Source organism: Haliotis rufescens, unplaced genomic scaffold, assembly GCF_023055435.1.
Source record: "Haliotis rufescens isolate VD_foot unplaced genomic scaffold, xgHalRufe1.0.p SCAF_118, whole genome shotgun sequence".
Lineage (NCBI taxonomy): Eukaryota > Metazoa > Mollusca > Gastropoda > Lepetellida > Haliotidae > Haliotis > Haliotis rufescens.
In genome coordinates this window covers 150,419-173,449 of record NW_025963800.1, presented here as the reverse complement: position 1 = coordinate 173,449, position 23,031 = coordinate 150,419, and the positions used below count along the sequence as shown (strand labels likewise).

The 23,031-nt window shown below is 43.7% G+C and overlaps 1 protein-coding gene across 2 annotated transcripts in view; it reads left to right on the top strand.

Annotated features, from left to right (window-relative positions):
* The window catches only part of LOC124123866 (translation factor Guf1, mitochondrial-like), a 62,041-nt gene that overhangs the window by 13,331 nt on the left and 25,679 nt on the right, over positions 1–23,031 (top strand). For both annotated transcript variants that reach the window (XM_048393203.1, XM_048393204.1), the window contains exons 11-14: positions 1,656–1,765; positions 4,679–4,806; positions 11,511–11,581; positions 12,051–12,152. In XM_048393203.1, coding sequence (XP_048249160.1) covers positions 1,656–1,765; positions 4,679–4,806; positions 11,511–11,581; positions 12,051–12,152 — 411 coding nt within the window. The remainder of the gene's footprint in view (positions 1–1,655; positions 1,766–4,678; positions 4,807–11,510; positions 11,582–12,050; positions 12,153–23,031) is intronic.

Below are 23,031 nucleotides of genomic sequence, written 5' to 3'. Positions count from 1 at the left end.
GGTAGGTAGAACCGTGACCCCTCTTCCTGGCTTTAAACCAGCTAGACCCATGGTAGGTAGACCCGTGACCCCTCTGCCTGACTATAAACCAGTCAGACCCATGGTAGGTAGAACCATGTCCCCTCTGCCTGACTATAAACCAGCCAGACCCATGGTAGGTAGAACCGTGACCCCTCTGCCTGACTATAAACAAGCTAGACCCATGGTAGGTAGAACCGTGTCCCCTCTGCCCGACTATAAACCAGTCAGACCCATGGTAGGTAGAACCGTGACCCCTCTGCCTGACTATAAACAAGCCAGACCCATGGTAGGTAGAACCATGTCCCCTCTGCCTGACTATAAACCAGTCAGACCCATGGTAGGTAGAACCATGTCCCCTCTGCCTGACTATAAACAAGCCAGACCCATGGTAGGTAGAACCATGTCCCCTCTGCCTGACTATAAACCAGTCAGACCCATGGTAGGTAGAACCATGTCCCCTCTGCCTGACTTTAAACCAGTCAGACCCATGGTAGGTAGAACCGTGACCCCTCTGCCTGACTATAAACAAGCCAGACCCATGGTAGGTAGAACCATGTCCCCTCTGCCTGACTATAAACCAGTCAGACCCATGGTAGGTAGAACCATGTCCCCTCTGCCTGACTATAAACCAGCCAGACCCATGGTAGGTAGAACCATGTCCCCTCTGCCTGACTATAAACCAGTCAGACCCATGGTAGGTAGAACCATGTCCCCTCTGCCTGACTATAAACCAGTCAGACCCATGGTAGGTAGAACCATGTCCCCTCTGCCTGACTATAAACCAGCCAGACCCATGGTAGGTAGAACCATGTCCCCTCTGCCTGACTATAAACCAGCCAGACCCATGGTAGGTAGAACCATGTCCCCTCTGCCTGACTATAAACCAGCCAGACCCATGGTAGGTAGAACCATGTCCCCTCTGCCTGACTATAAACCAGCTAGACCCTTGGTAGGTAGAACCATGACCCCTCTGCCTGACTATATACAAGCTAGACCCATGGTAGGTAGAACCATGACCCCTCTGCCTGACTATAAACAAGCCAGACCCATGGTAGGTAGACCCATGACCCCTCTGCCTGACTATAAACAAGCCAGACCCATGGTAGGTAGAACCATGACCCCTCTGCCTGATAATAAACAAGCTAGACACATGGTAGGTAGAACCGTGACCCCTCTGCCTGACAATAAACAAGCTAGACCCATGGTAGGTAGAACCATGTCCCCTCTGCCTGACAATAAACAAGCTAGACCCATGGTAGGTAGAACCATGTCCCCTCTGCCTGACTATAAACCAGCCAGACCCATGGTAGGTAGAACCATGTCCTCTCTGCCTGACTATAAACCAGTCAGACCCATGGTAGGTAGAACCATGTCCCCTCTGCCTGACTATAAACCAGGTACACTCATGGTAGGTAGGTAGGTAGGTAGACTTATGCCTGGCTTTAAACCAGCTAGACCCATGGTAGGTAGACCCGAGTCCCCTCTGCCTGACTTTAAACCATCTAGGCCTAGGTAGTTTTGTGCCTGGCTTTAAACCATTTTCTTTACACAACACATTCCGTATCAAAAAATGATGTACTGTTTATTGTTGACTATCAGGAACATTTTGTAAACTTCCGACATGAACATTTCAGGTGTTTGCAGGAGTATATCCCAGTGACCAGTCAGAATACAGTGCACTGCGTAACTCAATAGAGAGGCTGACACTCAACGACTCCAGTGTCTCCATCAACATTGACAGTAGGTGAGTTGAGCAGGTCTCTGTCACATCAACACCAGGTGTCTGTCACATCAACACAGGTGTCTGTCACATCAACACCAGGTGTCTCACATCAACACAGGAGTCTGTCACATCAAGACAGGTGTCTGTCACTTCAACACAGGTGTCTCACATCAACACAGGTGTCTGTCACATCAACACAAGGTGTCTGTCACATCAACACAGGTGTCTCACATCAACACAGGTGTCTGTCACATCAACACAGGTGTCTCACATCAACACAGGTGTCTGTCATATCAACACAGGTGTCTCACATCAACAAAGGTCTCTCACATTAACACAGGTGTCTGTCATATCAACACAGGTGTCGCACATCAACACACGTGTCTGTCATATCAACACAGGTGTCTCACATCAACACAGGTGTCTGTCATATTAACACAGGTGTCTCACATCAACACAGGTGTCTGTCATATTAACACAGGTGTCTCACATCAACACAGGTGTCTGTCACATCAACACAGGTGTCTGTCACATCAACACAGGAGTCTGTCACATCAACACAGATGTCTGTCACATCAACACAGGTGTCTCAAATCAACACAGGTGTCTGTCACATCAACACAGGTGTCTCATATCAACACAGGTGTCTGTCATATCAACACAGGTGTCTCACATCAACACAGGTGTGTGTCATATCAACACAGGTGTCTCATATCAACACAGGTGTCTGTCATATCAACACAGGTGTCTCACATCAACACAGGTGTCTGTCACATCAACACAGGTGTCTCATATCAACACAGGTGTCTGTCATATCAACACAGGTGTCTCACATCAACACAGGTGTCTCACATTAACACAGGTGCCTGTCACATCAACACAGGTGTCTGTCACATCAACACTAGGTGTCTGTCATATAAACACAGGTGTCTCACATCAACACAGGTGTGTGTCACATCAACACAGGTGTCTCACATCAACACAGGTGTCTCACATCAACACAGGTGTCTGTCATATCAACACAGGTGTCACACACGAAACTAGGTGTCTGTCACATCAACACAGGTGTCTCACATCAACACAGGTGTCTGTCATATCAACACAGGTGTCACACATCAACACTAGGTGTCTGTCACATCAACACAGGTGTCTGTCACATCAACACAGGAGTCTGTCACATCAACACAGATGTCTGTCACATCAACACAGGTGTCTCAAATCAACACAGGTGTCTGTCACATCAACACAGGTGTCTCATATCAACACAGGTGTCTGTCATATCAACACAGGTGTCTCACATCAACACAGGTGTGTGTCATATCAACACAGGTGTCTCATATCAACACAGGTGTCTGTCATATCAACACAGGTGTCTCACATCAACACAGGTGTCTGTCACATCAACACAGGTGTCTCATATCAACACAGGTGTCTGTCATATCAACACAGGTGTCTCACATCAACACAGGTGTCTCACATTAACACAGGTGCCTGTCACATCAACACAGGTGTCTCACATCAACACAAGTGTCTCACATCAACACCAGGTGTCTGTCACATCAACACAGGTGTCTGTCATATCAACACAGGTGTCTGTCACATCAACACAGGTGTCTGTCAGATCAACACAGGTATCTCACATCAACACAGGTGTCTGTCACATCAACACAGGTGTCTGTCAGATCAACACAGGTGTCTCACATCAACACCAGGTGTCTGTCACATCAACACAGGTGTCTGTCATATCAACACAGGTGTCTGTCAGATCAACACAGGTGTCTCACATCAACAAAGGTGTCTGTCACATCAACACAGGTGTCTGTCAGATCAACACAGGTGTCTCACATCAACACCAGGTGTCTGTCACATCAACACAGGTGTCTGTCACATCAACACAGGTGTCTCACATCAACACAGGTGTCTGTCACATCAACACAGGTGCCTGTCATATCAACACAGGTGTCTGTCACATCAACACCAGGTGTGTGTCATGTCATATTCTGTAGCATTATTGTATCATTAGATGCGATTATAATGTCGTGTTTGCTGTGTCCATTTGATTAGCTTTGTTAGAGTTGTGAGTTGTTGTCAGCTGTGTTGACCTGCCTGTTTCAGTCCAGTACTAGGGCAAGGTTGGAGGCTGGGCTTCCTTGGCTTGCTGCACATTGAGGTCTTCAACCAGTGTCTGTCACATCAACACAGGTGTCTGTCAGATCAACACCGGTGTCTCACATCAACACAGGTGTCTGTCACATCAACACAGGTGTCTGTCAGATCAACACAGGTGTCTCACATCAACACCAGGTGTCCGTCACATCAACACAGGTGTCTGTCACATCAACACAGGTGTCTCACATCAACACCAGGTGTCTGTCACATCAACACAGGTGTCTGTCATATCAACACAGGTGTCTGTCACATCAACACAGGTGTCTGTCAGATCAACACAGGTGTCTCACATCAACACAGGTGTCTGTCACATCAACACATGTGTCTGTCAGATCAACAAAGGTGTCTCACATCAACACCAGGTGTCTGTCACATCAACACAGGTGTCTGTCATATCAACACAGGTGTCTGTCAGATCAACACAGGTGTCTCACATCAACAAAGGTGTCTGTCACATCAACACAGGTGTCTGTCAGATCAACACAGGTGTCTCACATCAACACCAGGTGTCTGTCACATCAACACAGGTGTCTGTCACATCAACACAGGTGTCTCACATCAACACAGGTGTCTGTCACATCAACACAGGTGCCTGTCATATCAACACAGGTGTCTGTCACATCAACACCAGGTGTGTGTCATGTCATATTCTGTAGCATTATTGTATCATTAGATGCGATTATAATGTCGTGTTTGCTGTGTCCATTTGATTAGCTTTGTTAGAGTTGTGAGTTGTTGTCAGCTGTGTTGACCTGCCTGTTTCAGTCCAGTACTAGGGCAAGGTTGGAGGCTGGGCTTCCTTGGCTTGCTGCACATGGAGGTCTTCAACCAGAGACTGGAACAGGAATACAATGCCTCCATCATTGTCACCGCCCCAAATGTTCCATACAAAGGTGAGATATAAAAATGATTTACATATTGCATTTCTGTCTCAGTCTGGTAGTGTTCTATCTGTCTGTCTTGTAGTGTTCTGGATGTCTGTCCGTCTGGAATTGTTCTGTCTCTCTGGTAGTATTCTGTCTCTCTGTCTGGTAGTGTTCTGTCTGTCTGTCTGGTAGTGTTGTGTCTGTCTGTCTCGCAGTGTTCTGTCTCTCTGTCTGGTAGTGTTCTGTCTGTCTAGCAGTGTTCTGTCTCTCTGTCTGGTAGTGTTCTGTCTGTCTGGTAGTGTTCTGTCTGTCTGTCTGGTAGTGTTCTGTCAGTCTGTCTGTCTGGTACTGTTCTGTCTGTCTGTCTGCCTGGTAGTGTTCTGTCTGTCTGGCAGTGTCCTGCCTGTCTGTCTGGCAGTGTTCTGTCAGTCTGTCTGTCTGGTACTGTTCTGTCTGTCTGTCTGCCTGGTAGTGTTCTGTCTGTCTGGCAGTGTCCTGCCTGTCTGTCTGTCTGGCAGTGTTCTGCCTGTCTGTCTGTCTGGTAGTGTTCTGTCTGTCTAGCAGTGTTCTGTCTCTCTGTCTGGTAGTGTTCTGTCTGTCTAGCAGTGTTCTGTCTGTCTGGTAGTGTTCTGTCTGTCTAGCAGTGTTCTGTCTGTCTGGTAGTGTTCTGTCTGTCTGGTAGTGTTGTGTCTGTCTGTCTGGCAGTGTTCTGTCTCTCTGTCTGGTAGTGTTCTGTCTGTCTGGTAGTGTTCTGTCTGTCTGTCTGGTAGTGTTCTGTCTGTCTGGCAGTGTCCTGCCTGTCTGTCTGGCAGTGTTCTGTCAGTCTGTCTGTCTGGTACTGTTCTGTCTGTCTGTCTGCCTGGTAGTGTTCTGTCTGTCTGGCAGTGTCCTGCCTGTCTGTCTGTCTGGCAGTGTTCTGTCTGTCTGTTCTGGATGTCAGTCTGTCTGGTAGTGTTCTGTCTGTCTGTTCTGGATGTCTGTCTGGTAGTGTTCTGTCTCTCTGTCTGGTAGTGTTCTGTCTGTCTGGCAGTGTTGTGTCTGTCTGTCTCGCAGTGTTCTGTCTCTCTGTCTGGTAGTGTTGTGTCTGTCTGGTAGTGTTCTGTCTGTCTGTCTGGCAGTGTTGTGTCTGTCTGTCTCGCAGTGTTCTGTCTCTCTGTCTGGTAGTGTTCTGTCTGTCTGTTAGTGTTCTGTCTGTCTGGTAGTGTTCTGTCTGTCTAGCAGTGTTCTGTCTCTCTGTCTGGTAGTGTTCTGTCTGTCTGTCTGGTAGTGTTCTGTCTGTCTAGCAGTGTTCTGTCTGTCTAGCAGTGTTCTGTCTCTCTGTCTGGTAGTGTTCTGTCTCTCTGTCTGGTAGTGTTCTGTCTGTCTGTCTAGCAGTGTTCTGTCTCTCTGTCTGGTAGTGTTCTGTCTGTCTAGCAGTGTTCTGTCTCTCTGTCTGGTAGTGTTCTGTCTGTCTGTCTGGTAGTGTTCTGTCTGTCTAGCAGTGTTCTGTTTGTCTTGCAGTGTTCTGTTTCTCTGTCTGGTAGTGTTCTGTCTCTCTGTCTTGCAGTGTTCTGTCTCTCTGTCTGGTAGTGTTCTGTCTGTCTAGCAGTGTTCTGTCTCTCTGTCTGGTAGTGTTCTGTCTGTCTGTCTGGTAGTGTTGTGTCTGTCTTGCAGTGTTCTGTCTGTCTAGCAGTGTTCTGTCTCTCTGTCTAGCAGTGTTCTGTCTCTCTGTCTGGTAGTGTTCTGTCTGTCTGGTAGTGTTCTGTCTGTCTGGTAGTGTTCTGTCTGTCTGGCAGTGTTCTGTCTGTCTGTCTGGTAGTGTTCTGTCTGTCTGGCAGTGTTGTGTCTCTCTGTCTGGTAGTGTTCTGTCTGTCTAGCAGTGTTCTGTGTCTCTGTCTGGTAGTGTTCTGTCTGTCTGGCAGTGTTATGTCTGTCTGTCTCGCAGTGTTCTGTCTCTCTGTCTGGTAGTGTTGTGTCTGTCTTGCAGTGTTCTGTCTGTCTGGCAGTGTTGTGTCTGTCTGTCTTGCAGTGTTCTGTCTCTCTGTCTGGTAGTGTTCTGTCTGTTTGGTAGTGTTCTGTCTGTCTGGCAGTGTTGTGTCTGTCTGTCTCGCAGTGTTCTGTCTCTCTGTCTGGTAGTGTTCTGTCTGTCTAGCAGTGTTCTTTCTCTCTGTCTGGTAGTGTTCTGTCTGTCTGGTAGTGTTCTGTCTGTCTGTCTGGTAGTGTTCTGTCTGTCTGGCAGTGTTCTGTCTCTCTGTCTGGTAGTGTTCTGTCTGTCTGGCAGTGTTGTGTCTGTCTGTCTCGCAGTGTTCTGTCTCTCTGTCTGGTAGTGTTCTATCTGTCTAGCAGTGTTCTGTCTCTCTGTCTGGTAGTGTTCTGTCTGTCTAGGAGTGTTCTGTCTGTCTGTTAGTGTTCTGTCTGTCTGGTAGTGTTGTGTCTGTCTGTCTGGCAGTGTTCTGTCTCTCTGTCTGGTAGTGTTCTGTCTGTCTGGTAGTGTTCTGTCTGTCTGTCTGGTAGTTTTCTGTCTGTCTAGCAGTGTCCTGCCTGTCTGTCTGTCTGGCAGTGTTCTGTCAGTCTGTCTGTCTGGTACTGTTCTGTCTGTCTGTCTGCCTGGTAGTGTTCTGTCTGTCTGGCAGTGTCCTGCCTGTCTGTCTGTCTGGCAGTGTTCTGTCTGTCTGTTCTGGATGTCTGTCTGTCTGGTAGTGTTCTGGATGTCTGTCTGGTAGTGTTCTGTCTGTCTGGTAGTGTTCTGTCTGTCTGTCTGGTAGTGTTCTGTCTGTCTGTCTGTCTGTATGGTAGTGTTCTGTCTGTCTGGCAGTGTCCTGCCTGTCTTTGTGTCTGGCAGTGTTCTGTCTGTCTGTCTGGCAGTGTTCTGTCTGTCTGTCTGGCAGTGTGCTGTCTGTCTGTCTGGTTGTTCTGGATGTCAGTCTGTCTAGTAGGGTTCTGTCTGTCTGGTAGTGATCTGTCTGTCTGTCTGTCTAGTAGTGTTCTGTCTGTCTGGTAGTGATCTGTCTGTCTGTCTGTCTGGTAGTGTTCTGTCTGTCTGTCTGTCTGGTAGTGTTCTGTCTGTCTGGCAGTGTTCTGTCTGTCTGTCTGGTAGTGTTCTGTCTGTCTGTCTGGCAGTGTTCTGCCTGTCTGTCTGGTAGTGTTCTGTCTGTCTGTCTGGTAGTGTTCTGTCTGTCTGGCAGTGTTCTCTCTGTCTGTCTGGCAGTGTTCTGTCTGTCTGTCTGGTAGTGTTCTGCCTGTCTGTCTGTCTGGCAGTGTTCTGTCTGTCTGTTCTGGATGTCAGTCTGTCTGGTAGTGTTCTGTCTGTCTGTTCTGGATGTCTGTCTGGTAGTGTTCTGTCTGTCTGGTAGTACTCTGTCTGTCTGTTCTGGATGTCAGTCTGTCTGGTAGTGTTCTGTCTGTCTGTTCTGGATGTCTGTCTGGTAGTGTTCTGTCTGTCTGGTAGTGTTCTGTCTGTCTGTCTGGTAGTGTTCTGTCTGTCTGTCTGTATGGTAGTGTTCTGTCTGTCTGTCTGGCAGTGTTCTGTCTGTCTGTCTGGCAGTGTTCTGTCTCTCTGTCTGGTTGTTCTGGATGTCAGTCTGTCTAGTAGGGTTCTGTCTGTCTGGTAGTGTTCTGTCTGTCTAGCAGTGTTCTGTCTGTCTGGTAGTGTTCTGTCTGTCTGGTAGTGTTGTGTCTGTCTGTCTGGCAGTGTTCTGTCTCTCTGTCTGGTAGTGTTCTGTCTGTCTGTCTGGTAGTGTTCTGTCTGTCTGTTAGTGTTCTGTCTGTCTGGTAGTGTTCTGTCTGTCTAGCAGTGTTCTGTCTCTCTGTCTGGTAGTGTTCTGTCTGTCTGTCTGGTAGTGTTCTGTCTGTCTAGCAGTGTTCTGTCTCTCTGTCTGGTAGTGTTCTGTCTCTCTGTCTGGTAGTGCTCTGTCTGTCTGTCTAGCAGTGTTCTGTCTCTCTGTCTGGTAGTGTTCTGTCTGTCTAGCAGTGTTCTGTCTCTCTGTCTGGTAGTGTTCTGTCTGTCTGTCTGGTAGTGTTCTGTCTGTCTAGCAGTGTTCTGTTTGTCTTGCAGTGTTCTGTTTCTCTGTCTGGTAGTGTTCTGTCTCTCTGTCTTGCAGTGTTCTGTCTCTCTGTCTGGTAGTGTTCTGTCTGTCTAGCAGTGTTCTGTCTCTCTGTCTGGTAGTGTTGTGTCTGTCTGTCTGGTAGTGTTGTGTCTGTCTAGCAGTGTTGTGTCTGTCTAGCAGTGTTCTGTCTCTCTGTCTAGCAGTGTTCTGTCTCTCTGTCTGGTAGTGTTCTGTCTGTCTGGTAGTGTTCTGTCTGTCTGGTAGTGTTCTGTCTGTCTGGCAGTGTTCTGTCTGTCTGTCTGGTAGTGTTCTGTCTGTCTGGCAGTGTTGTGTCTCTCTGTCTGGTAGTGTTCTGTCTGTCTAGCAGTGTTCTGTGTCTCTGTCTGGTAGTGTTCTGTCTGTCTGGCAGTGTTATGTCTGTCTGTCTCGCAGTGTTCTGTCTCTCTGTCTGGTAGTGTTGTGTCTGTCTTGCAGTGTTCTGTCTGTCTGGCAGTGTTGTGTCTGTCTGTCTTGCAGTGTTCTGTCTCTCTGTCTGGTAGTGTTCTGTCTGTCTGGTAGTGTTCTGTCTGTCTGGCAGTGTTGTGTCTGTCTGTCTCGCAGTGTTCTGTCTCTCTGTCTGGTAGTGTTCTGTCTGTCTGGTAGTGTTCTGTCTGTCTGGCAGTGTTCTGTCTGTCTGGCAGTGTTCTGTCTCTCTGTCTGGTAGTGTTCTGTCTGTCTGGCAGTGTTGTGTCTGTCTGTCTGGTAGTGTTCTGTCTCTCTGTCTGGTAGTGTTCTATCTGTCTAGCAGTGTTCTGTCTCTCTGTCTGGTAGTGTTCTGTCTGTCTAGGAGTGTTCTGTCTGTCTGTTAGTGTTCTGTCTGTCTGGTAGTGTTGTGTCTGTCTGTCTGGCAGTGTTCTGTCTCTCTGTCTGGTAGTGTTCTGTCTGTCTGGTAGTGTTCTGTCTGTCTGTCTGGTAGTGTTCTGTCTGTCTAGCAGTGTCCTGCCTGTCTGTCTGTCTGGCAGTGTTCTGTCAGTCTGTCTGTCTGGTACTGTTCTGTCTGTCTGTCTGCCTGGTAGTGTTCTGTCTGTCTGGCAGTGTCCTGCCTGTCTGTCTGTCTGGCAGTGTTCTGTCTGTCTGTTCTGGATGTCTGTCTGTCTGGTAGTGTTCTGGATGTCTGTCTGGTAGTGTTCTGTCTGTCTGTCTGGTAGTGTTCTGTCTGTCTGTCTGTCTGTATGGTAGTGTTCTGTCTGTCTGGCAGTGTCCTGCCTGTCTGTGTGTCTGGCAGTGTTCTGTCTGTCTGTCTGGCAGTGTTCTGTCTGTCTGTCTGGCAGTGTTCTGTCTGTCTGTCTGGTTGTTCTGGATGTCAGTCTGTCTAGTAGGGTTCTGTCTGTCTGGTAGTGATCTGTCTGTCTGTCTGTCTAGTAGTGTTCTGTCTGTCTGGTAGTGATCTGTCTGTCTGTCTGTCTGGTAGTGTTCTGTCTGTCTGTCTGTCTGGTAGTGTTCTGTCTGTCTGGCAGTGTTCTGTCTGTCTGTCTGGTAGTGTTCTGTCTGTCTGTCTGGCAGTGTTCTGCCTGTCTGTCTGGTAGTGTTCTGTCTGTCTGTCTGGTAGTGTTCTGTCTGTCTGGCAGTGTTCTCTCTGTCTGTCTGGCAGTGTTCTGTCTGTCTGTCTGGTAGTGTTCTGCCTGTCTGTCTGGCAGTGTTCTGTCTGTCTGTCTGGCAGTGTTCTGTCTGTCTGTCTGGCAGTGTTTTGTCAGTCTGTCTGGCAGTGTTCTGTCTGTCTGTCTGTCTGGCAGTGTTCTGTCTGTCTGTTCTGGATGTCAGTCTGTCTGGTAGTGTTCTGTCTGTCTGTTCTGGATGTCTGTCTGGTAGTGTTCTGTCTGTCTGGTAGTACTCTGTCTGTCTGTTCTGGATGTCAGTCTGTCTGGTAGTGTTCTGTCTGTCTGTTCTGGATGTCTGTCTGGTAGTGTTCTGTCTGTCTGGTAGTGTTCTGTCTGTCTGTCTGGTAGTGTTCTGTCTGTCTGTCTGTATGGTAGTGTTCTGTCTGTCTGTCTGGCAGTGTTCTGTCTGTCTGTCTGGCAGTGTTCTGTCTGTCTGTCTGGTTGTTCTGGATGTCAGTCTGTCTAGTAGGGTTCTGTCTGTCTGGTAGTGATCTGTCTGTCTGTCTGTCTAGTAGTGTTCTGTCTGTCTGGTAGTGATCTGTCTGTCTGTCTGTCTGGTAGTGTTCTGTCTGTCTGTCTGGTAGTGTTCTGTCTGTCTGGCAGTGTTCTGCCTGTCTGTCTGGCAGTGTTCTGTCTGTCTGTCTGGCAGTGTTCTGTCTGTCTGTCTGGCAGTGTTCTGTCTGTCTGTCTGTCTGGCAGTGTTCTGTCTGTCTGTCTGGTAGTGTTCTGCCTGTCCGTCTGGCAGTGTTCTGCCTGTCTGTCTGGCAGTGTTATGTCTGTCTGTCTGGCAGTGTTCTGTCCCTCTGTCTGGCAGTGTTCTGTCTGTCTGTCTGGCAGTGTTCTGTCTGTCTGTCTAGTAGTGTTCTGTCTGTCCGTCTGGCAGTGTTCTGTCTGTCTGGCAGTGTTCTGCCTGTCTGTCTGGCAGTGTTCTGTCTGTCTGTCTGGCAGTGTTCTGTCTGTCTGTCTGGCAGTGTTGTGTCTGTCTGTCTGGTTGTGTTCTGGATGTCTGTCTGTCTAGTGTTGTTCCGTTGTATGCTCATCATAATGAGCTGTCTGCTTTTCATTCCAGTGAAGATTTCGGGTTCCAAGAACATTAGAAAATACGGAGCCCCGGAAATAACGCTGTTGAATCCTTGCCTGGTGAGTTGATCTTCCTGTACAACACCAAATAGTTCCCCAAACATGCCTGGTGAGTTAATCTTCCTGTACAACACCAAATAGTTCCCCAAACATTCCTTGTGAGTTGATCTTCCTGTACAACACTGAATAGTTCCCCAAACATTCCTGGTGAGTTGATCTTCCTGTACAACACCAAATAGTTCCCCAAACATTCCTTGTGAGTTGATCTTCCAGTACAACACCAAATAGTTCCCCAAACATTCCTGTTGAGTTGATCTTCCTGTACAACACTGAATAGATCCCCAAACATTCTTGGTGATATGATCTACCTATACAAAAGTGAATAATTAAAATCAAACCTGCCAGTCAAGACTTGTCAAACAGCCTTTAGTTAACTCACTATGTTAGTTTCAAGTACAGATGGTAGCCTCTATGTTATGTAAGGCTTTCAAAGGAGGAAAACTTTATATTTGTTTTCTTGATGCTACAGCTACCAGATACTGCCATTATTGAAGATTTCCAGGAACCTATTGTCACGGGAACCATCTTGATGCCGGACTCCTACCTTGGCAGCGTCACATCTCTTTGTATGGTAATCGGCTTATATTACATAATGTGTATGTGTGTGTGTGTGTGTGTGTGTGTGTGTGTGTGTGTGTGTGTGTGTGTGTGTGTGTGTGTCTGTGTGTGTCTGTGTGTGTCTGTGTCTGACTGTCTGTCTGTCTGTCTGTGTGTGTGTGTGTGTGGATGGACTTATATAACACATCACTGGGCGTGGTAATAGACTTATATTACACATCACTGGGTGTGGTAATAGACTTATATTACACATCACTGTGTGTGGTAATAGACTTATATTACACATCACTGGGTGTGGTAAAAGACTTATATTACACATCACTGGGTGTGGTAATAGACTTATATTACACATCACTGTGTGTGGTAATAGACTTATATTACACATCACTGGGTGTGGTAATAGACTTATATTACACATCACTGGGTGTGGTAATAGACTTATATTACACATCACTGTGTGTGGTAATAGACTTATATTACACATCACTGTGTGTGGTAATCAACTTATATTACACATCACTGGGTGTGGTAATAGACTTATATTACACATCACTGTGAGTAGTATAGGTAATGGGGGTTCTGGCTCACTTCCACTGGAGCAGGATTCATATACCTATACTGCTACTACAGGAGGAATTTTTTATGCTAAAATGACTATGCAATTCAATGATAGTCATGAGATTAAGTTAAATTGACTCTAGCGCACCACCACCTGGAGCCAATGATATAAATTTTTATAGGTAATAGGGGTTCTGGACCACTTCCACTGGAGACGGATTCATATACCTATACTGCTACTACAGGTGGCATTTTTTATGCCAAAATGATTAAGCGATTTAACGATAGTCATGAGATTGGCTCTAGCTTACCACCACCTGGGGCCAATCAATGCTTCTATTAGTATAAAAATGATTATGCGATTCAACGAAAGTCGTTTTAAAAGAAATATCAATATTAATTAATAATGGATAAAATTTACTATAGCCCACGAGGATATTGGAAAGGTGTAGGAGCAATAAAAAAATTAGCCACCGCGGCTAAGGTATCTAAAGATGTGGCCAAGGATTGGTTAAAGAAACGAGCGATGTGGCAGATATATTTACCGGCACCGCGTTATATACCGAGGAAGAAGTCTGATATTTTTACAACGAATGAAGTTCATCAGGCTGACCTCTTGTTTCTTCCCCACGATAAGGTAAAACGCAAAACGTATAAATACGCTTTAACCGTAGTAGATGTGGCTAGTCGATACAAAGAGGCTGAGCCATTAACATCGAAAGAATCAACAGAGGTAGCTAATGCACTGAGCCGCATATATAAACGCGGACCGCTAAAATGGCCTAAGCTATTTCAAGTAGATCCAGGTCGCGAGTTTATGGGATCGGTAACTAAACTGTTAACAAAGAACGATGTCGAAATCGTCCGTGGTGAAAGAGAGGCCCACCGCAGTCAAGCTATCGTCGAAAGATTTAACCGGACATTAGCGGAACGTTTGTTTGGTTATCAGTATGGGATCGAAATGAAATCGGAACGATTGAGATCAACCGAATGGGTGACACGATTATCAGCCGTTGTATCAGCGCTGAATAATGAAGTAACGAGATTAATAGGGAAGAAACTATCCCATGCTATTAAAATGAAATCCGTGACTTCCGAATCTTCAGCACCGAGGAGAGGCAAAGAACAAAAACTTCCGGATAGAGTAAGGGTAAGATATTTATACCAGGCAGGTGAACTCGAAGGAGGCCTACGTCGCGCAACCGATCCCATATGGTCCCTTAAGACGTATAACATTAGTCGATTGGTTACGAAAGAAGGAGAGCCTATTCTTTATTATCTTCAAGATGGACTGGGTAGGGCATTTGTACGAGAAGAGTTGTTCATAGTCCCCGACGGTACGGTATTACCACCATAACCATAAGCATAGGTATTTACACCATCATTATCAATCCATCTCTTTGTATTTAAGGGGGATAATGATGTCTTGTTCATTCTTAATCCATATATCCTATGATCGTAACTTCTTAAAGAGTTCATCTCGTGTTTGAAAGTTCTACCGTTAAATAATGTTCTTTATACTGTTCGTGTTTGATATGCTTTTTTACAACATACTTCTTAACGCCCTTAGCTTTTCTTATCTCCCCATAATCGGACTTCTTTATAGAATACATCTTAGGTCTTAATCCTACATACTCCGCTATAGGGGTCCCAGCACATTCATCCTTCATCTTACCTAACACCTTTTTATTTACTACGCTGTGCAGTGGATTATCTTTAGGGTAATCGCTCGTGTCGTACATATCTATTTTTTCTGCCATATCTTTATACACATCCTCGGTTTGTATTTCCATCAACAAAGAATCTGTGTCGGTATATAACACCTCGCATCTATCGCCGTATTGCTTCTTAAGTTCGTTGTAATAAAAGTCATACATTAAGTGTTTTGACAAGTCGAGAATACTCATACCGACGTACACCGGTCTGTTGAATTTTATATTACTCTTCTGCATATGCAACGCGGCTAAGTCGTTATCGAATATCTTGCTTCTGTTAAAAGCCGGACTGGCTATAAGTTTCCTGAGTCTTTCTTCCTCATTAGATCTGACTAATTTAACATCAACACGCTTCCTTAGATTCTCCATAGTTTTACCAAATACCGAGTTATTCATGAGCTTATATAGATTCTTTTCGAAATCGCTGGTAGCTATCTTTCTTAAATCTGTGTTCAACCTTATATAGGGCTCCATCCAAGGGCTTTGATCGAACTTAAGAACTCTGTGTATTTTCTTAAGTTTCATACCTAACGATAGATACAACTGGAGATTTCTGTAGTGAACTATATATTTTGTTTTATCTATCAAATTTGGTACGAGTTTTTCTACGTTAGCTAACCTACTATTACCCATCAAGGAGCGTTGATATTCCGACATCCAGTCTTTATTAACCATTAATCTTTCGGGAGCTAGCGGATAACTGTTATGGTCTTTATGTAATGAACTTGGATATTCCAAGTCAACTTCTAGTATGTACCCTTTATTCGCATCATTATTATGGATATCATTCACATTGATATTATGGATATCATCGACCCATTCAAAACCACCCTTGGGTAAAGGTTGACTCATAGCCCATCCGTACAAATTGTTAGCGTCGAGATATAATATGTGCGTGTCGGGTTTACTCGGATCGTATCCTTCCACTAATTTATTATTAGCCTTAGAATACCTTTTAGCTGCCATCGATATACCACCTCTTAATCCTTTCTCAATAAACAAGTGCATATCGTAATCTGTGAGTAGTTTTATTTCTACGCCGGTCTTCTTCAACAATGCATCCCACGATAGTCCGGGACTGGAATAGTACCATGCCGGGTCCAAGCCATATTGTTTGAAACATGTCTTTCTAAATATCTCGAATATATCGGCGAGTAACAGTACATCGGTTTTTAAGTACAGATCGTGATAATCGCCTAAATTCTTACAACCTAATTTATCCCAGACCGTCAGAGCGTGTTCATAATCGGCATGGGTTATTCTAGATTCTGTTAAGTTACTATAGAATGATTCCAGGGGTGGTAATTCAGTTTCTTCGAATCTAGACCAATCATCCATATATTCGTAAGGATATACACCTTTTCTCAGCAACAAATGACGAGTTATCTTATCGGTATATTTATTTGTTATCGCTAAGTCATCGGGATTGTTCGCATTAGCTAAATTGTCCAGGGAAGATAACAGAAACTGTACGGAGTCTATGAATCTAAGCCCATTACTTTGCTTTATTCTAGATTTCCCATCCTTGTCCCTATAATGTATTGGTTTAGTCAACGAGAACGATATGTATTTTTCCATATTATTAGGAATGCACGTTAAACCGCCGTCGGTCTTTGAGATAGCTTGCATAATGAGATGTGAATAGTATCCCCTAAGGTTATGAAACACAACGGGGATGGGTATTGTTTGAGAATTCATTTTTAGTTTCAAGTTACACTCGTTATGAGCGGCCCCCCGATAATTACCGGTGACGTGGCAATGATCTCTTACGAAATCCCCATCCAGGGGTTTATTACAAACGTGACAACTCGTTGACTTCTTATGGGCCCTCCAATCATCCCTCGTCATACGCATGGGTTTCTTACACGATAATTTTTCCCTGATAATTTTTCCCTGATTATTCTCTCTTCATTTTGTAGATATTCTAGGAACTTTCCAGCTGCATCGAGACCTCTGTAAATCACGGGCGGGTTTGTTTTCCCATCATACCTTACAACTATATATATCCAAACCCACAAGGAATATGTTCTTGAGTTTTGTAGGTAAAACTAATATCAGTATTGCTATGGTTGGTATTTTCTATGGGTTTGATAAGCGCTTCGAAGTCGGCGTAAATTACGTACGGTACTGGCATTTGATTACAATAATGTTCAAATTTTAATATATTTTTTCCCTCTTTAGGCATATCGATCCTGATAGCATTCTGTCCAACACCTCTACAGTCTTCTTTATGCGCTTCTAATAGATCTTGTCTGCTGTACCCATGTAGGCATCTTTCGCAGAAATATTTCTTTTCTTTATGTTTTGTTTGATCGTATAGCACCCTGTTTAAACTCTTTATCCACGTATAATGATATTTTCCATCTTTTTCGATCAGAAATGAATTGATTCTGGGGATATTTTCCGGAGCGGAGCTTATCCTGTGTACAACAATTCCTTTAGAATGTCCGAAAACATTTATAGCTAAATTATTTTGCTTTTCCACCTTATCAATTTGCGATATTGGTGTAGGTTCGTCTATACCATCGAAGTTGAGTCCATCGTTTTGGGGATAGCTAGAAGGTCTATCCGGATTTTTGTCTACGGGGAACAATGCAGATCTTATCATCATTCTTAAACAGTCATCGCATTTATTTTTTACGTTAATTATGGCTTTTTTCTTCTTATAATACGGGGGTAAATCTATATAAGATCCACCTTTGAAAGGCATATAATTCGCTATATCTAAGTATAAACTATCGATTTTATCCACACCCCAACCCGAACCTCTATTAGTCCAGCGTTCTAAAGTTTCCTGTATTCTCTGAATTGATGTATCTAATGATGCGTTTATAGTATCGGATTCGGTTAAAACTTCTTGATTGCTTCGGAAATATGGTTCGGTATATTCGGTGCTATCGTCTGTGTTACTTTTACTTAATGTCATTTTAATCGTCAGCTGGTATTTTATACTATGTAAATCATCTAATTCTTCGTTAATTTTACTCGATATGATGGGCTTAATATCGTTAACATCCATGTTGGAATTAATATCCATCTTCCAACCTCTTAGATATTTACCAACGCCGGCGGATGTGGGTACAAATATTAATTCTTGTTGTTTATTCTCAACATCATTATCATTATCAACATTATTATGTTGAATATCATCATTAGGTTGATTATTATCTAGTAAAGCGATCAATTCAGCTCTTCTCATTCGAGAATAACCTCTCAGCCCACTGTCTCTCGCTCGAACTTTGAGTTCTCTAACAGTCTGGGGTTTGTTGTATTCCAAACCGAGTAAATCCATCAATTCAGCTTTTCTCATACGAGAATATCCACGCAGTCCACTTTGCTTTGCCATAGCTTTTAATTCTCTGACAAAAACCATTGTGGTTGAATGGTATATGCAAAATGAGACAAATGTCTAATTGGTTGTTTTTCATATATCTAAATACGTATTCTCCCCAACCTATTCCTCTCATTGATGTAATCTCTCTTCCTAGCATAAATAATCTGGTTCCTGACCCTATCAGCAACGTGTTTCTTGCATAAACAATAACGACCTTTGACCCCTATCCCGCATTCAGAACACTTATAGTTTATGTTTCCGCGCCTGATGTAATAATTGTGTATACCGCAGTAAAAATCAACACAGCGTCTATTACATAGAGTAGTCTTACCCATGAGTGTAAACTTGCAGTTATTCATGGTATATACATCTATCATATCATTTGTCTTAATGCAAATCACATCTACACTAGGCGAGATATTGATTATGCTATTTATAGATCGCTCTAAACTAGGTCATAGCCACAGCTGTCACTGCGTATTCATGGTATAGCTGAAAATCAATACAGCAGTCAATCCCAACATGATAAATTTTACCTCTCGGTTCTTTTGTTCCTCTGACGGTGTATAAAACTGACTCATTGTTGGTCTCGGTGTTGGGTCGAGTTTTTTCCCAAAAACGAGGAAGTACCGGGTATTCGTGCATGGCATATTCGACATCCTTAAACGTTTGAATTGAATGTCCTTCCTTAATCAGTTGTTCATGAATAAAGTCTAATCTCTTCATTCTCTGCTGTGTATATTGCAACTGGGCTGCTTGGTATTGTTCTAAAGCTTCATTATGTCGTTTACGCTCCTCTTCAACTTCTTTAGCGTTTGATTCCCTCATACTGGAAAATAAATAATTACTCCCCGAAAAAGCTAGAGCATTAACAACAGCTCCACCGACCATCATCGCAATTGTTGCCATGTTTAATAATATAAAATATTCAAATGTTTAATTACTTCATTATGTCTTCCGGGATAAGTCCTTGTTTGATGGGCATATCCTTCGTTGCCATAGCCAATCCAATATCCAGAACCATCATTCCGATGTCAAGTCCATTAAAATCTAGCTTGGGAGGTGTTGCTTTAGTAATCATTTTAGCCATACGGGCATAGCCAATGGCCAAGCCGGTGACCACCGCTGAATGATACGTCGCGTTTACCAACATTTTACTATTTTTACATTTACATTTTATATTTACATTTTACTATACCAGCAACTCCTACTAGTGCCCATGTTTTAATCGGATTAATATTTGAATTATTTATTAATTTCGCTTTGCGCGCCAACCCTCCCTTTCTTCCTGCGGCTATTTTTTGGGGGTTCTTAGTAACTCTGGGTTTTAGTATTTTCTCATTCACATGTGGTGCATTCACATTCTCATTCACATGTGGTGCATCCTCATTCACTTGTTGTTGTGTGTTCACTTGTTGTTCCACAATCTGTTGTGGTTCCTCGTTCACAATCTGTGGTGTCACCTGTTGTGATTGTGTCTCCATTATTATTAAGTGGGCATGTATGTTTAAATTGACAATACCTAGCCGTTATTAAAGCTGTGGTGAACGGAGCTAAGAACATTCCGAATCTATGATAAAACTCACAGCTCACTGCGCTTATAGCGTGTTCGATGAAGGGGTCTTTCTCGAGAGATTCGCATAAATACATGCGATGTTCTGCCGGGATGGGGAGAAACGTACTAGCTACGACTGTGTATAGTTGTAATATAGAAGACCCTAATTTTCCCCCAAATATTGGGAACATTTTCCACCGGCTACCAAAGCGGCGAGTCTTTCTCTATGTTTATCAGCATGTTGATGTGTTTTTTGATCTACATCAGATTCTTTGAGCTTTTGTTCGATGAGTTCGTTGCATTCCATAATGTAATACCTAAGGAGATATTTAAGTCTAACATGATATAATATGACATATCCAATACAACCCGTAATAATGAACTGTTGCGAAAGAATGAGGATTTCGAACCACATTTTATGTAATATTAACCGCTAATGTTCAATTTGCTACATTTTTGCTATAATTTTGCTACATTTTGCTAAGCAGTTGCTATAATTTTGCTACATTTTGCTACATTTTGCTAAGCAATTGCATAAGCAGCTGGTTGATCGGTTTTTAATACGAGTTTACAGTGCTTCGTTGCCGCTAACACTTTTCTGACTTTTGCTCGTTCGATCTTGGTATAAATGACATCATTTTCGCGTAAACATTCCTCGAATGAATCTCGATCTTTGCAATGAAACAGCGCTACCCATTTGGTCTGCTCTCTGAGATCTTTCAGGACAGAGTTGTATTTTTGAGTAAGTACCCAAACGCTACGTTGAGTATGCCGACCGGAGAATGCTAAATACGAAAGCATATCTTTCTTTTTTGTGAGTTCTTTACTCGCGCTGCAGTCGTCTGTTACGAAAAGAGTCGATTCTCCTTTGTATTTTTCGTGACATACTCGGAGAGAGTCTTGTAATCGATCGCCCGGATCGACTCTGTGTACCCCGTCATCATTCATTACCCAATCTCTCGATAAGTATGTTTTATTAACGCTTATATTCGGGCACAGAATAATAATATGATCGAAAACGTCCCGATAATGACTTTCTAAAATATCTAGAATAAAAGCTGTTTTTCCGCAGCCCGTTTGCCCGCATATAATAGCGCAGTGCGGATCTTTAGGTAAAAGATTATCAATAGATTGCTTGCACGAATCTCCCATTCTGTATATTAAGTTGCGCTTCCATAATCACGTACAAATATATGTTTAATTTACCAGCCGCTTCCTGGAGCTTCGTTATCTGTATGGTGGCACCCTCGCTAGCATTTTCTATTCTCCTCCCACTGCCGTGTAATTGGTCATCGTCCGTTGTTCGCATGTCGAGCCATAGCGCGTACTTCGTGGTGAGGTATTCACCCATCGATACACTCCCGAGAGACAGATCTTTCACGACCGCGTTAACTTCCGGAGAACGTTTTATAGAAGGAAGTTTTTTAATCTCATCCCACTGGTGATACGCTAGCATTCCTTGGCTATATAGTTGATTAGGAACGCCCTCGATAGTCAATTCTACTTTTGTAATCTTGGGATTGTAAAACTTCTCGGTATTTCTTTTAAACGCATCGGAGGGGTCCTCGAACAACATTAAAATACCCTTCAGCGACCTCGTGGGGACGTTTAGATTGATATTCCACATCGTATCTTTTTTGTCCCTCGTGATCTTTCGGTGTCGCAGCACGCGATCGTACAAAATGGCTAAACTTCCCGTATACTGGTTACGAATTTGTCTGGCTAATTCGGGATCCGTTATCATATCGTACTCCAGAGAGATATTGTCAATGGAATATCTAGCATCTTCATTAGCAGATCTGATTACTCTACCGTAGTCATTAAAAGTGAGTTCGTATTCTAACCTATTGCCTAGGGATGCTTGATAAAAGGGCATGTGGGAATCTAGTAATTCAAAGTCTAGGGGAATATAGAATCTGTTACCTAATGCGTCGGCAACGGCCTTATCTTTTTCGTTGGTATCAACACCATTTTCAGCACCCATGCGCAGTCTCAATGTGTTCTTATTACAAATACCTTGGTACTGTAAGTTTTCCCGCTCTTTATCCGTTCTCCAGAGATCCATGTAACAATAGTATACATCGCTATCGTCGATACACAAAACCTCATTACCGCTAATTTTAATCGCAATTTTCTTAACGATAGCACGACCTATGTTCTGAACGGGCTCCCTGTTAACGTCGGTAGAAGTCAAACTAATCGTAAATGCTAGTCGGACAGTTCCCGGAACGAACACATCGTGTGCGCCGAGATTAGGAAAGCGAACCAGAAGCGTTTGATTCTGATCTATGGTACTAGGGTTATTAGTTATAGTTACAGACTGACAAATTGCTTTGACCCCTAATGGATCTCGAAGTCTACGTTGTGGGTTTAACTTGCGTCCGTATTGCGAAGACATTGTTTATATTGAAATTATGTACCCTATGTTTAATATAAAAATGGCTAATTTTGAACATAATGACTTTGATCTAAGTACCTTTGATGACTTTGATAACCCAAACGAAGAGGGTACTGATGAAACCAGGTTTAGTAGTCTTAACGATGAACTTTTACAATCGTCCGTCAATGATTATTACGATGCATTAAAAGATGATACCCCAATAGGTCGTGACTATTCAAAGTTTACGATAGATAGTAAAGGAATATTGCGACTGCGTGGCGCTCCGGATATTGATCTTATGCATTCTCGTACTCGTAAGCCCCTAGCCTTGCCTACGATAGCTGCTAAACATGGCATCGGCACTGTTCGTGATAAATTAGGTTTTGTGGACTACCGACGACTTTCCGCGAAGACTACTAAGGTTCTTCGAACCGTGCGTGATGAACTCGTTAATACAGATGATTTGGAGGCTTCCTCGAAGGTGGCCTCAGACGGACTCGGAGAAATCTTAGATACTCATTACGATAATTCCACGTTACAGGTACCATATTCGGAGTTCAGTATTAGGGAATTACGAGGTCTTGACAAGGCAATGCGAACAATGCGGGGAGAACTCATCAATAATATAGCCAAGATATCCGAAATCGACAAGCATATAGCTCAAGAGAAAACAAAATTTGAACAGGCGGGCGATGAGTTCAGTAGACGCCGCGTGGCGGAAAGATTGCGTAACTTAGAAGACGAAAGATCAGCCCGCCTCGAAGCAGCATACTCCCGGGAATAACAAATGGTCAGTCTATTGAACTGCTTCATACTATCGATAACTCGGATGGACAACTCGAAGTAGCTCTATGTGATGTAACATATTACCCACTGTGGACCAATATAAATGCCATAAAAAGAAATAATGAGATGATTATACCAGGTGAAAGCAATAGTATTGAAAAACGCATTACTATACCTGATGAGTATTACAGCGTATGCTCACTCAATGATGAAATTTTTAAGCCTATGCATATGGGAGCTAGTCTCATACAAAATGAGTCGAATGGGGCGCTGATTTTAAACGCTGGAGTAACAAGTATACTTATTGGTGAGAACTTAGCAATTACACTTGGATTTGGACAGCCAGTAATATTAGCACCCCACGAATCAGTGATTGTATATGCATTACCCGATTTAGTTCCCTATAAAGAGTTGTGTATCCATCTTGATCAGATCAGTACGACGGATAATATTCAACAAGAAAGTCCTTCAACTCTGCTCAGAAGTGTTCCAGTAAAAAATGAAAAATATAATAGTGGTAGAACGGAATCTTTCTCAACATTACAATATAAAAAATTAAAGCGG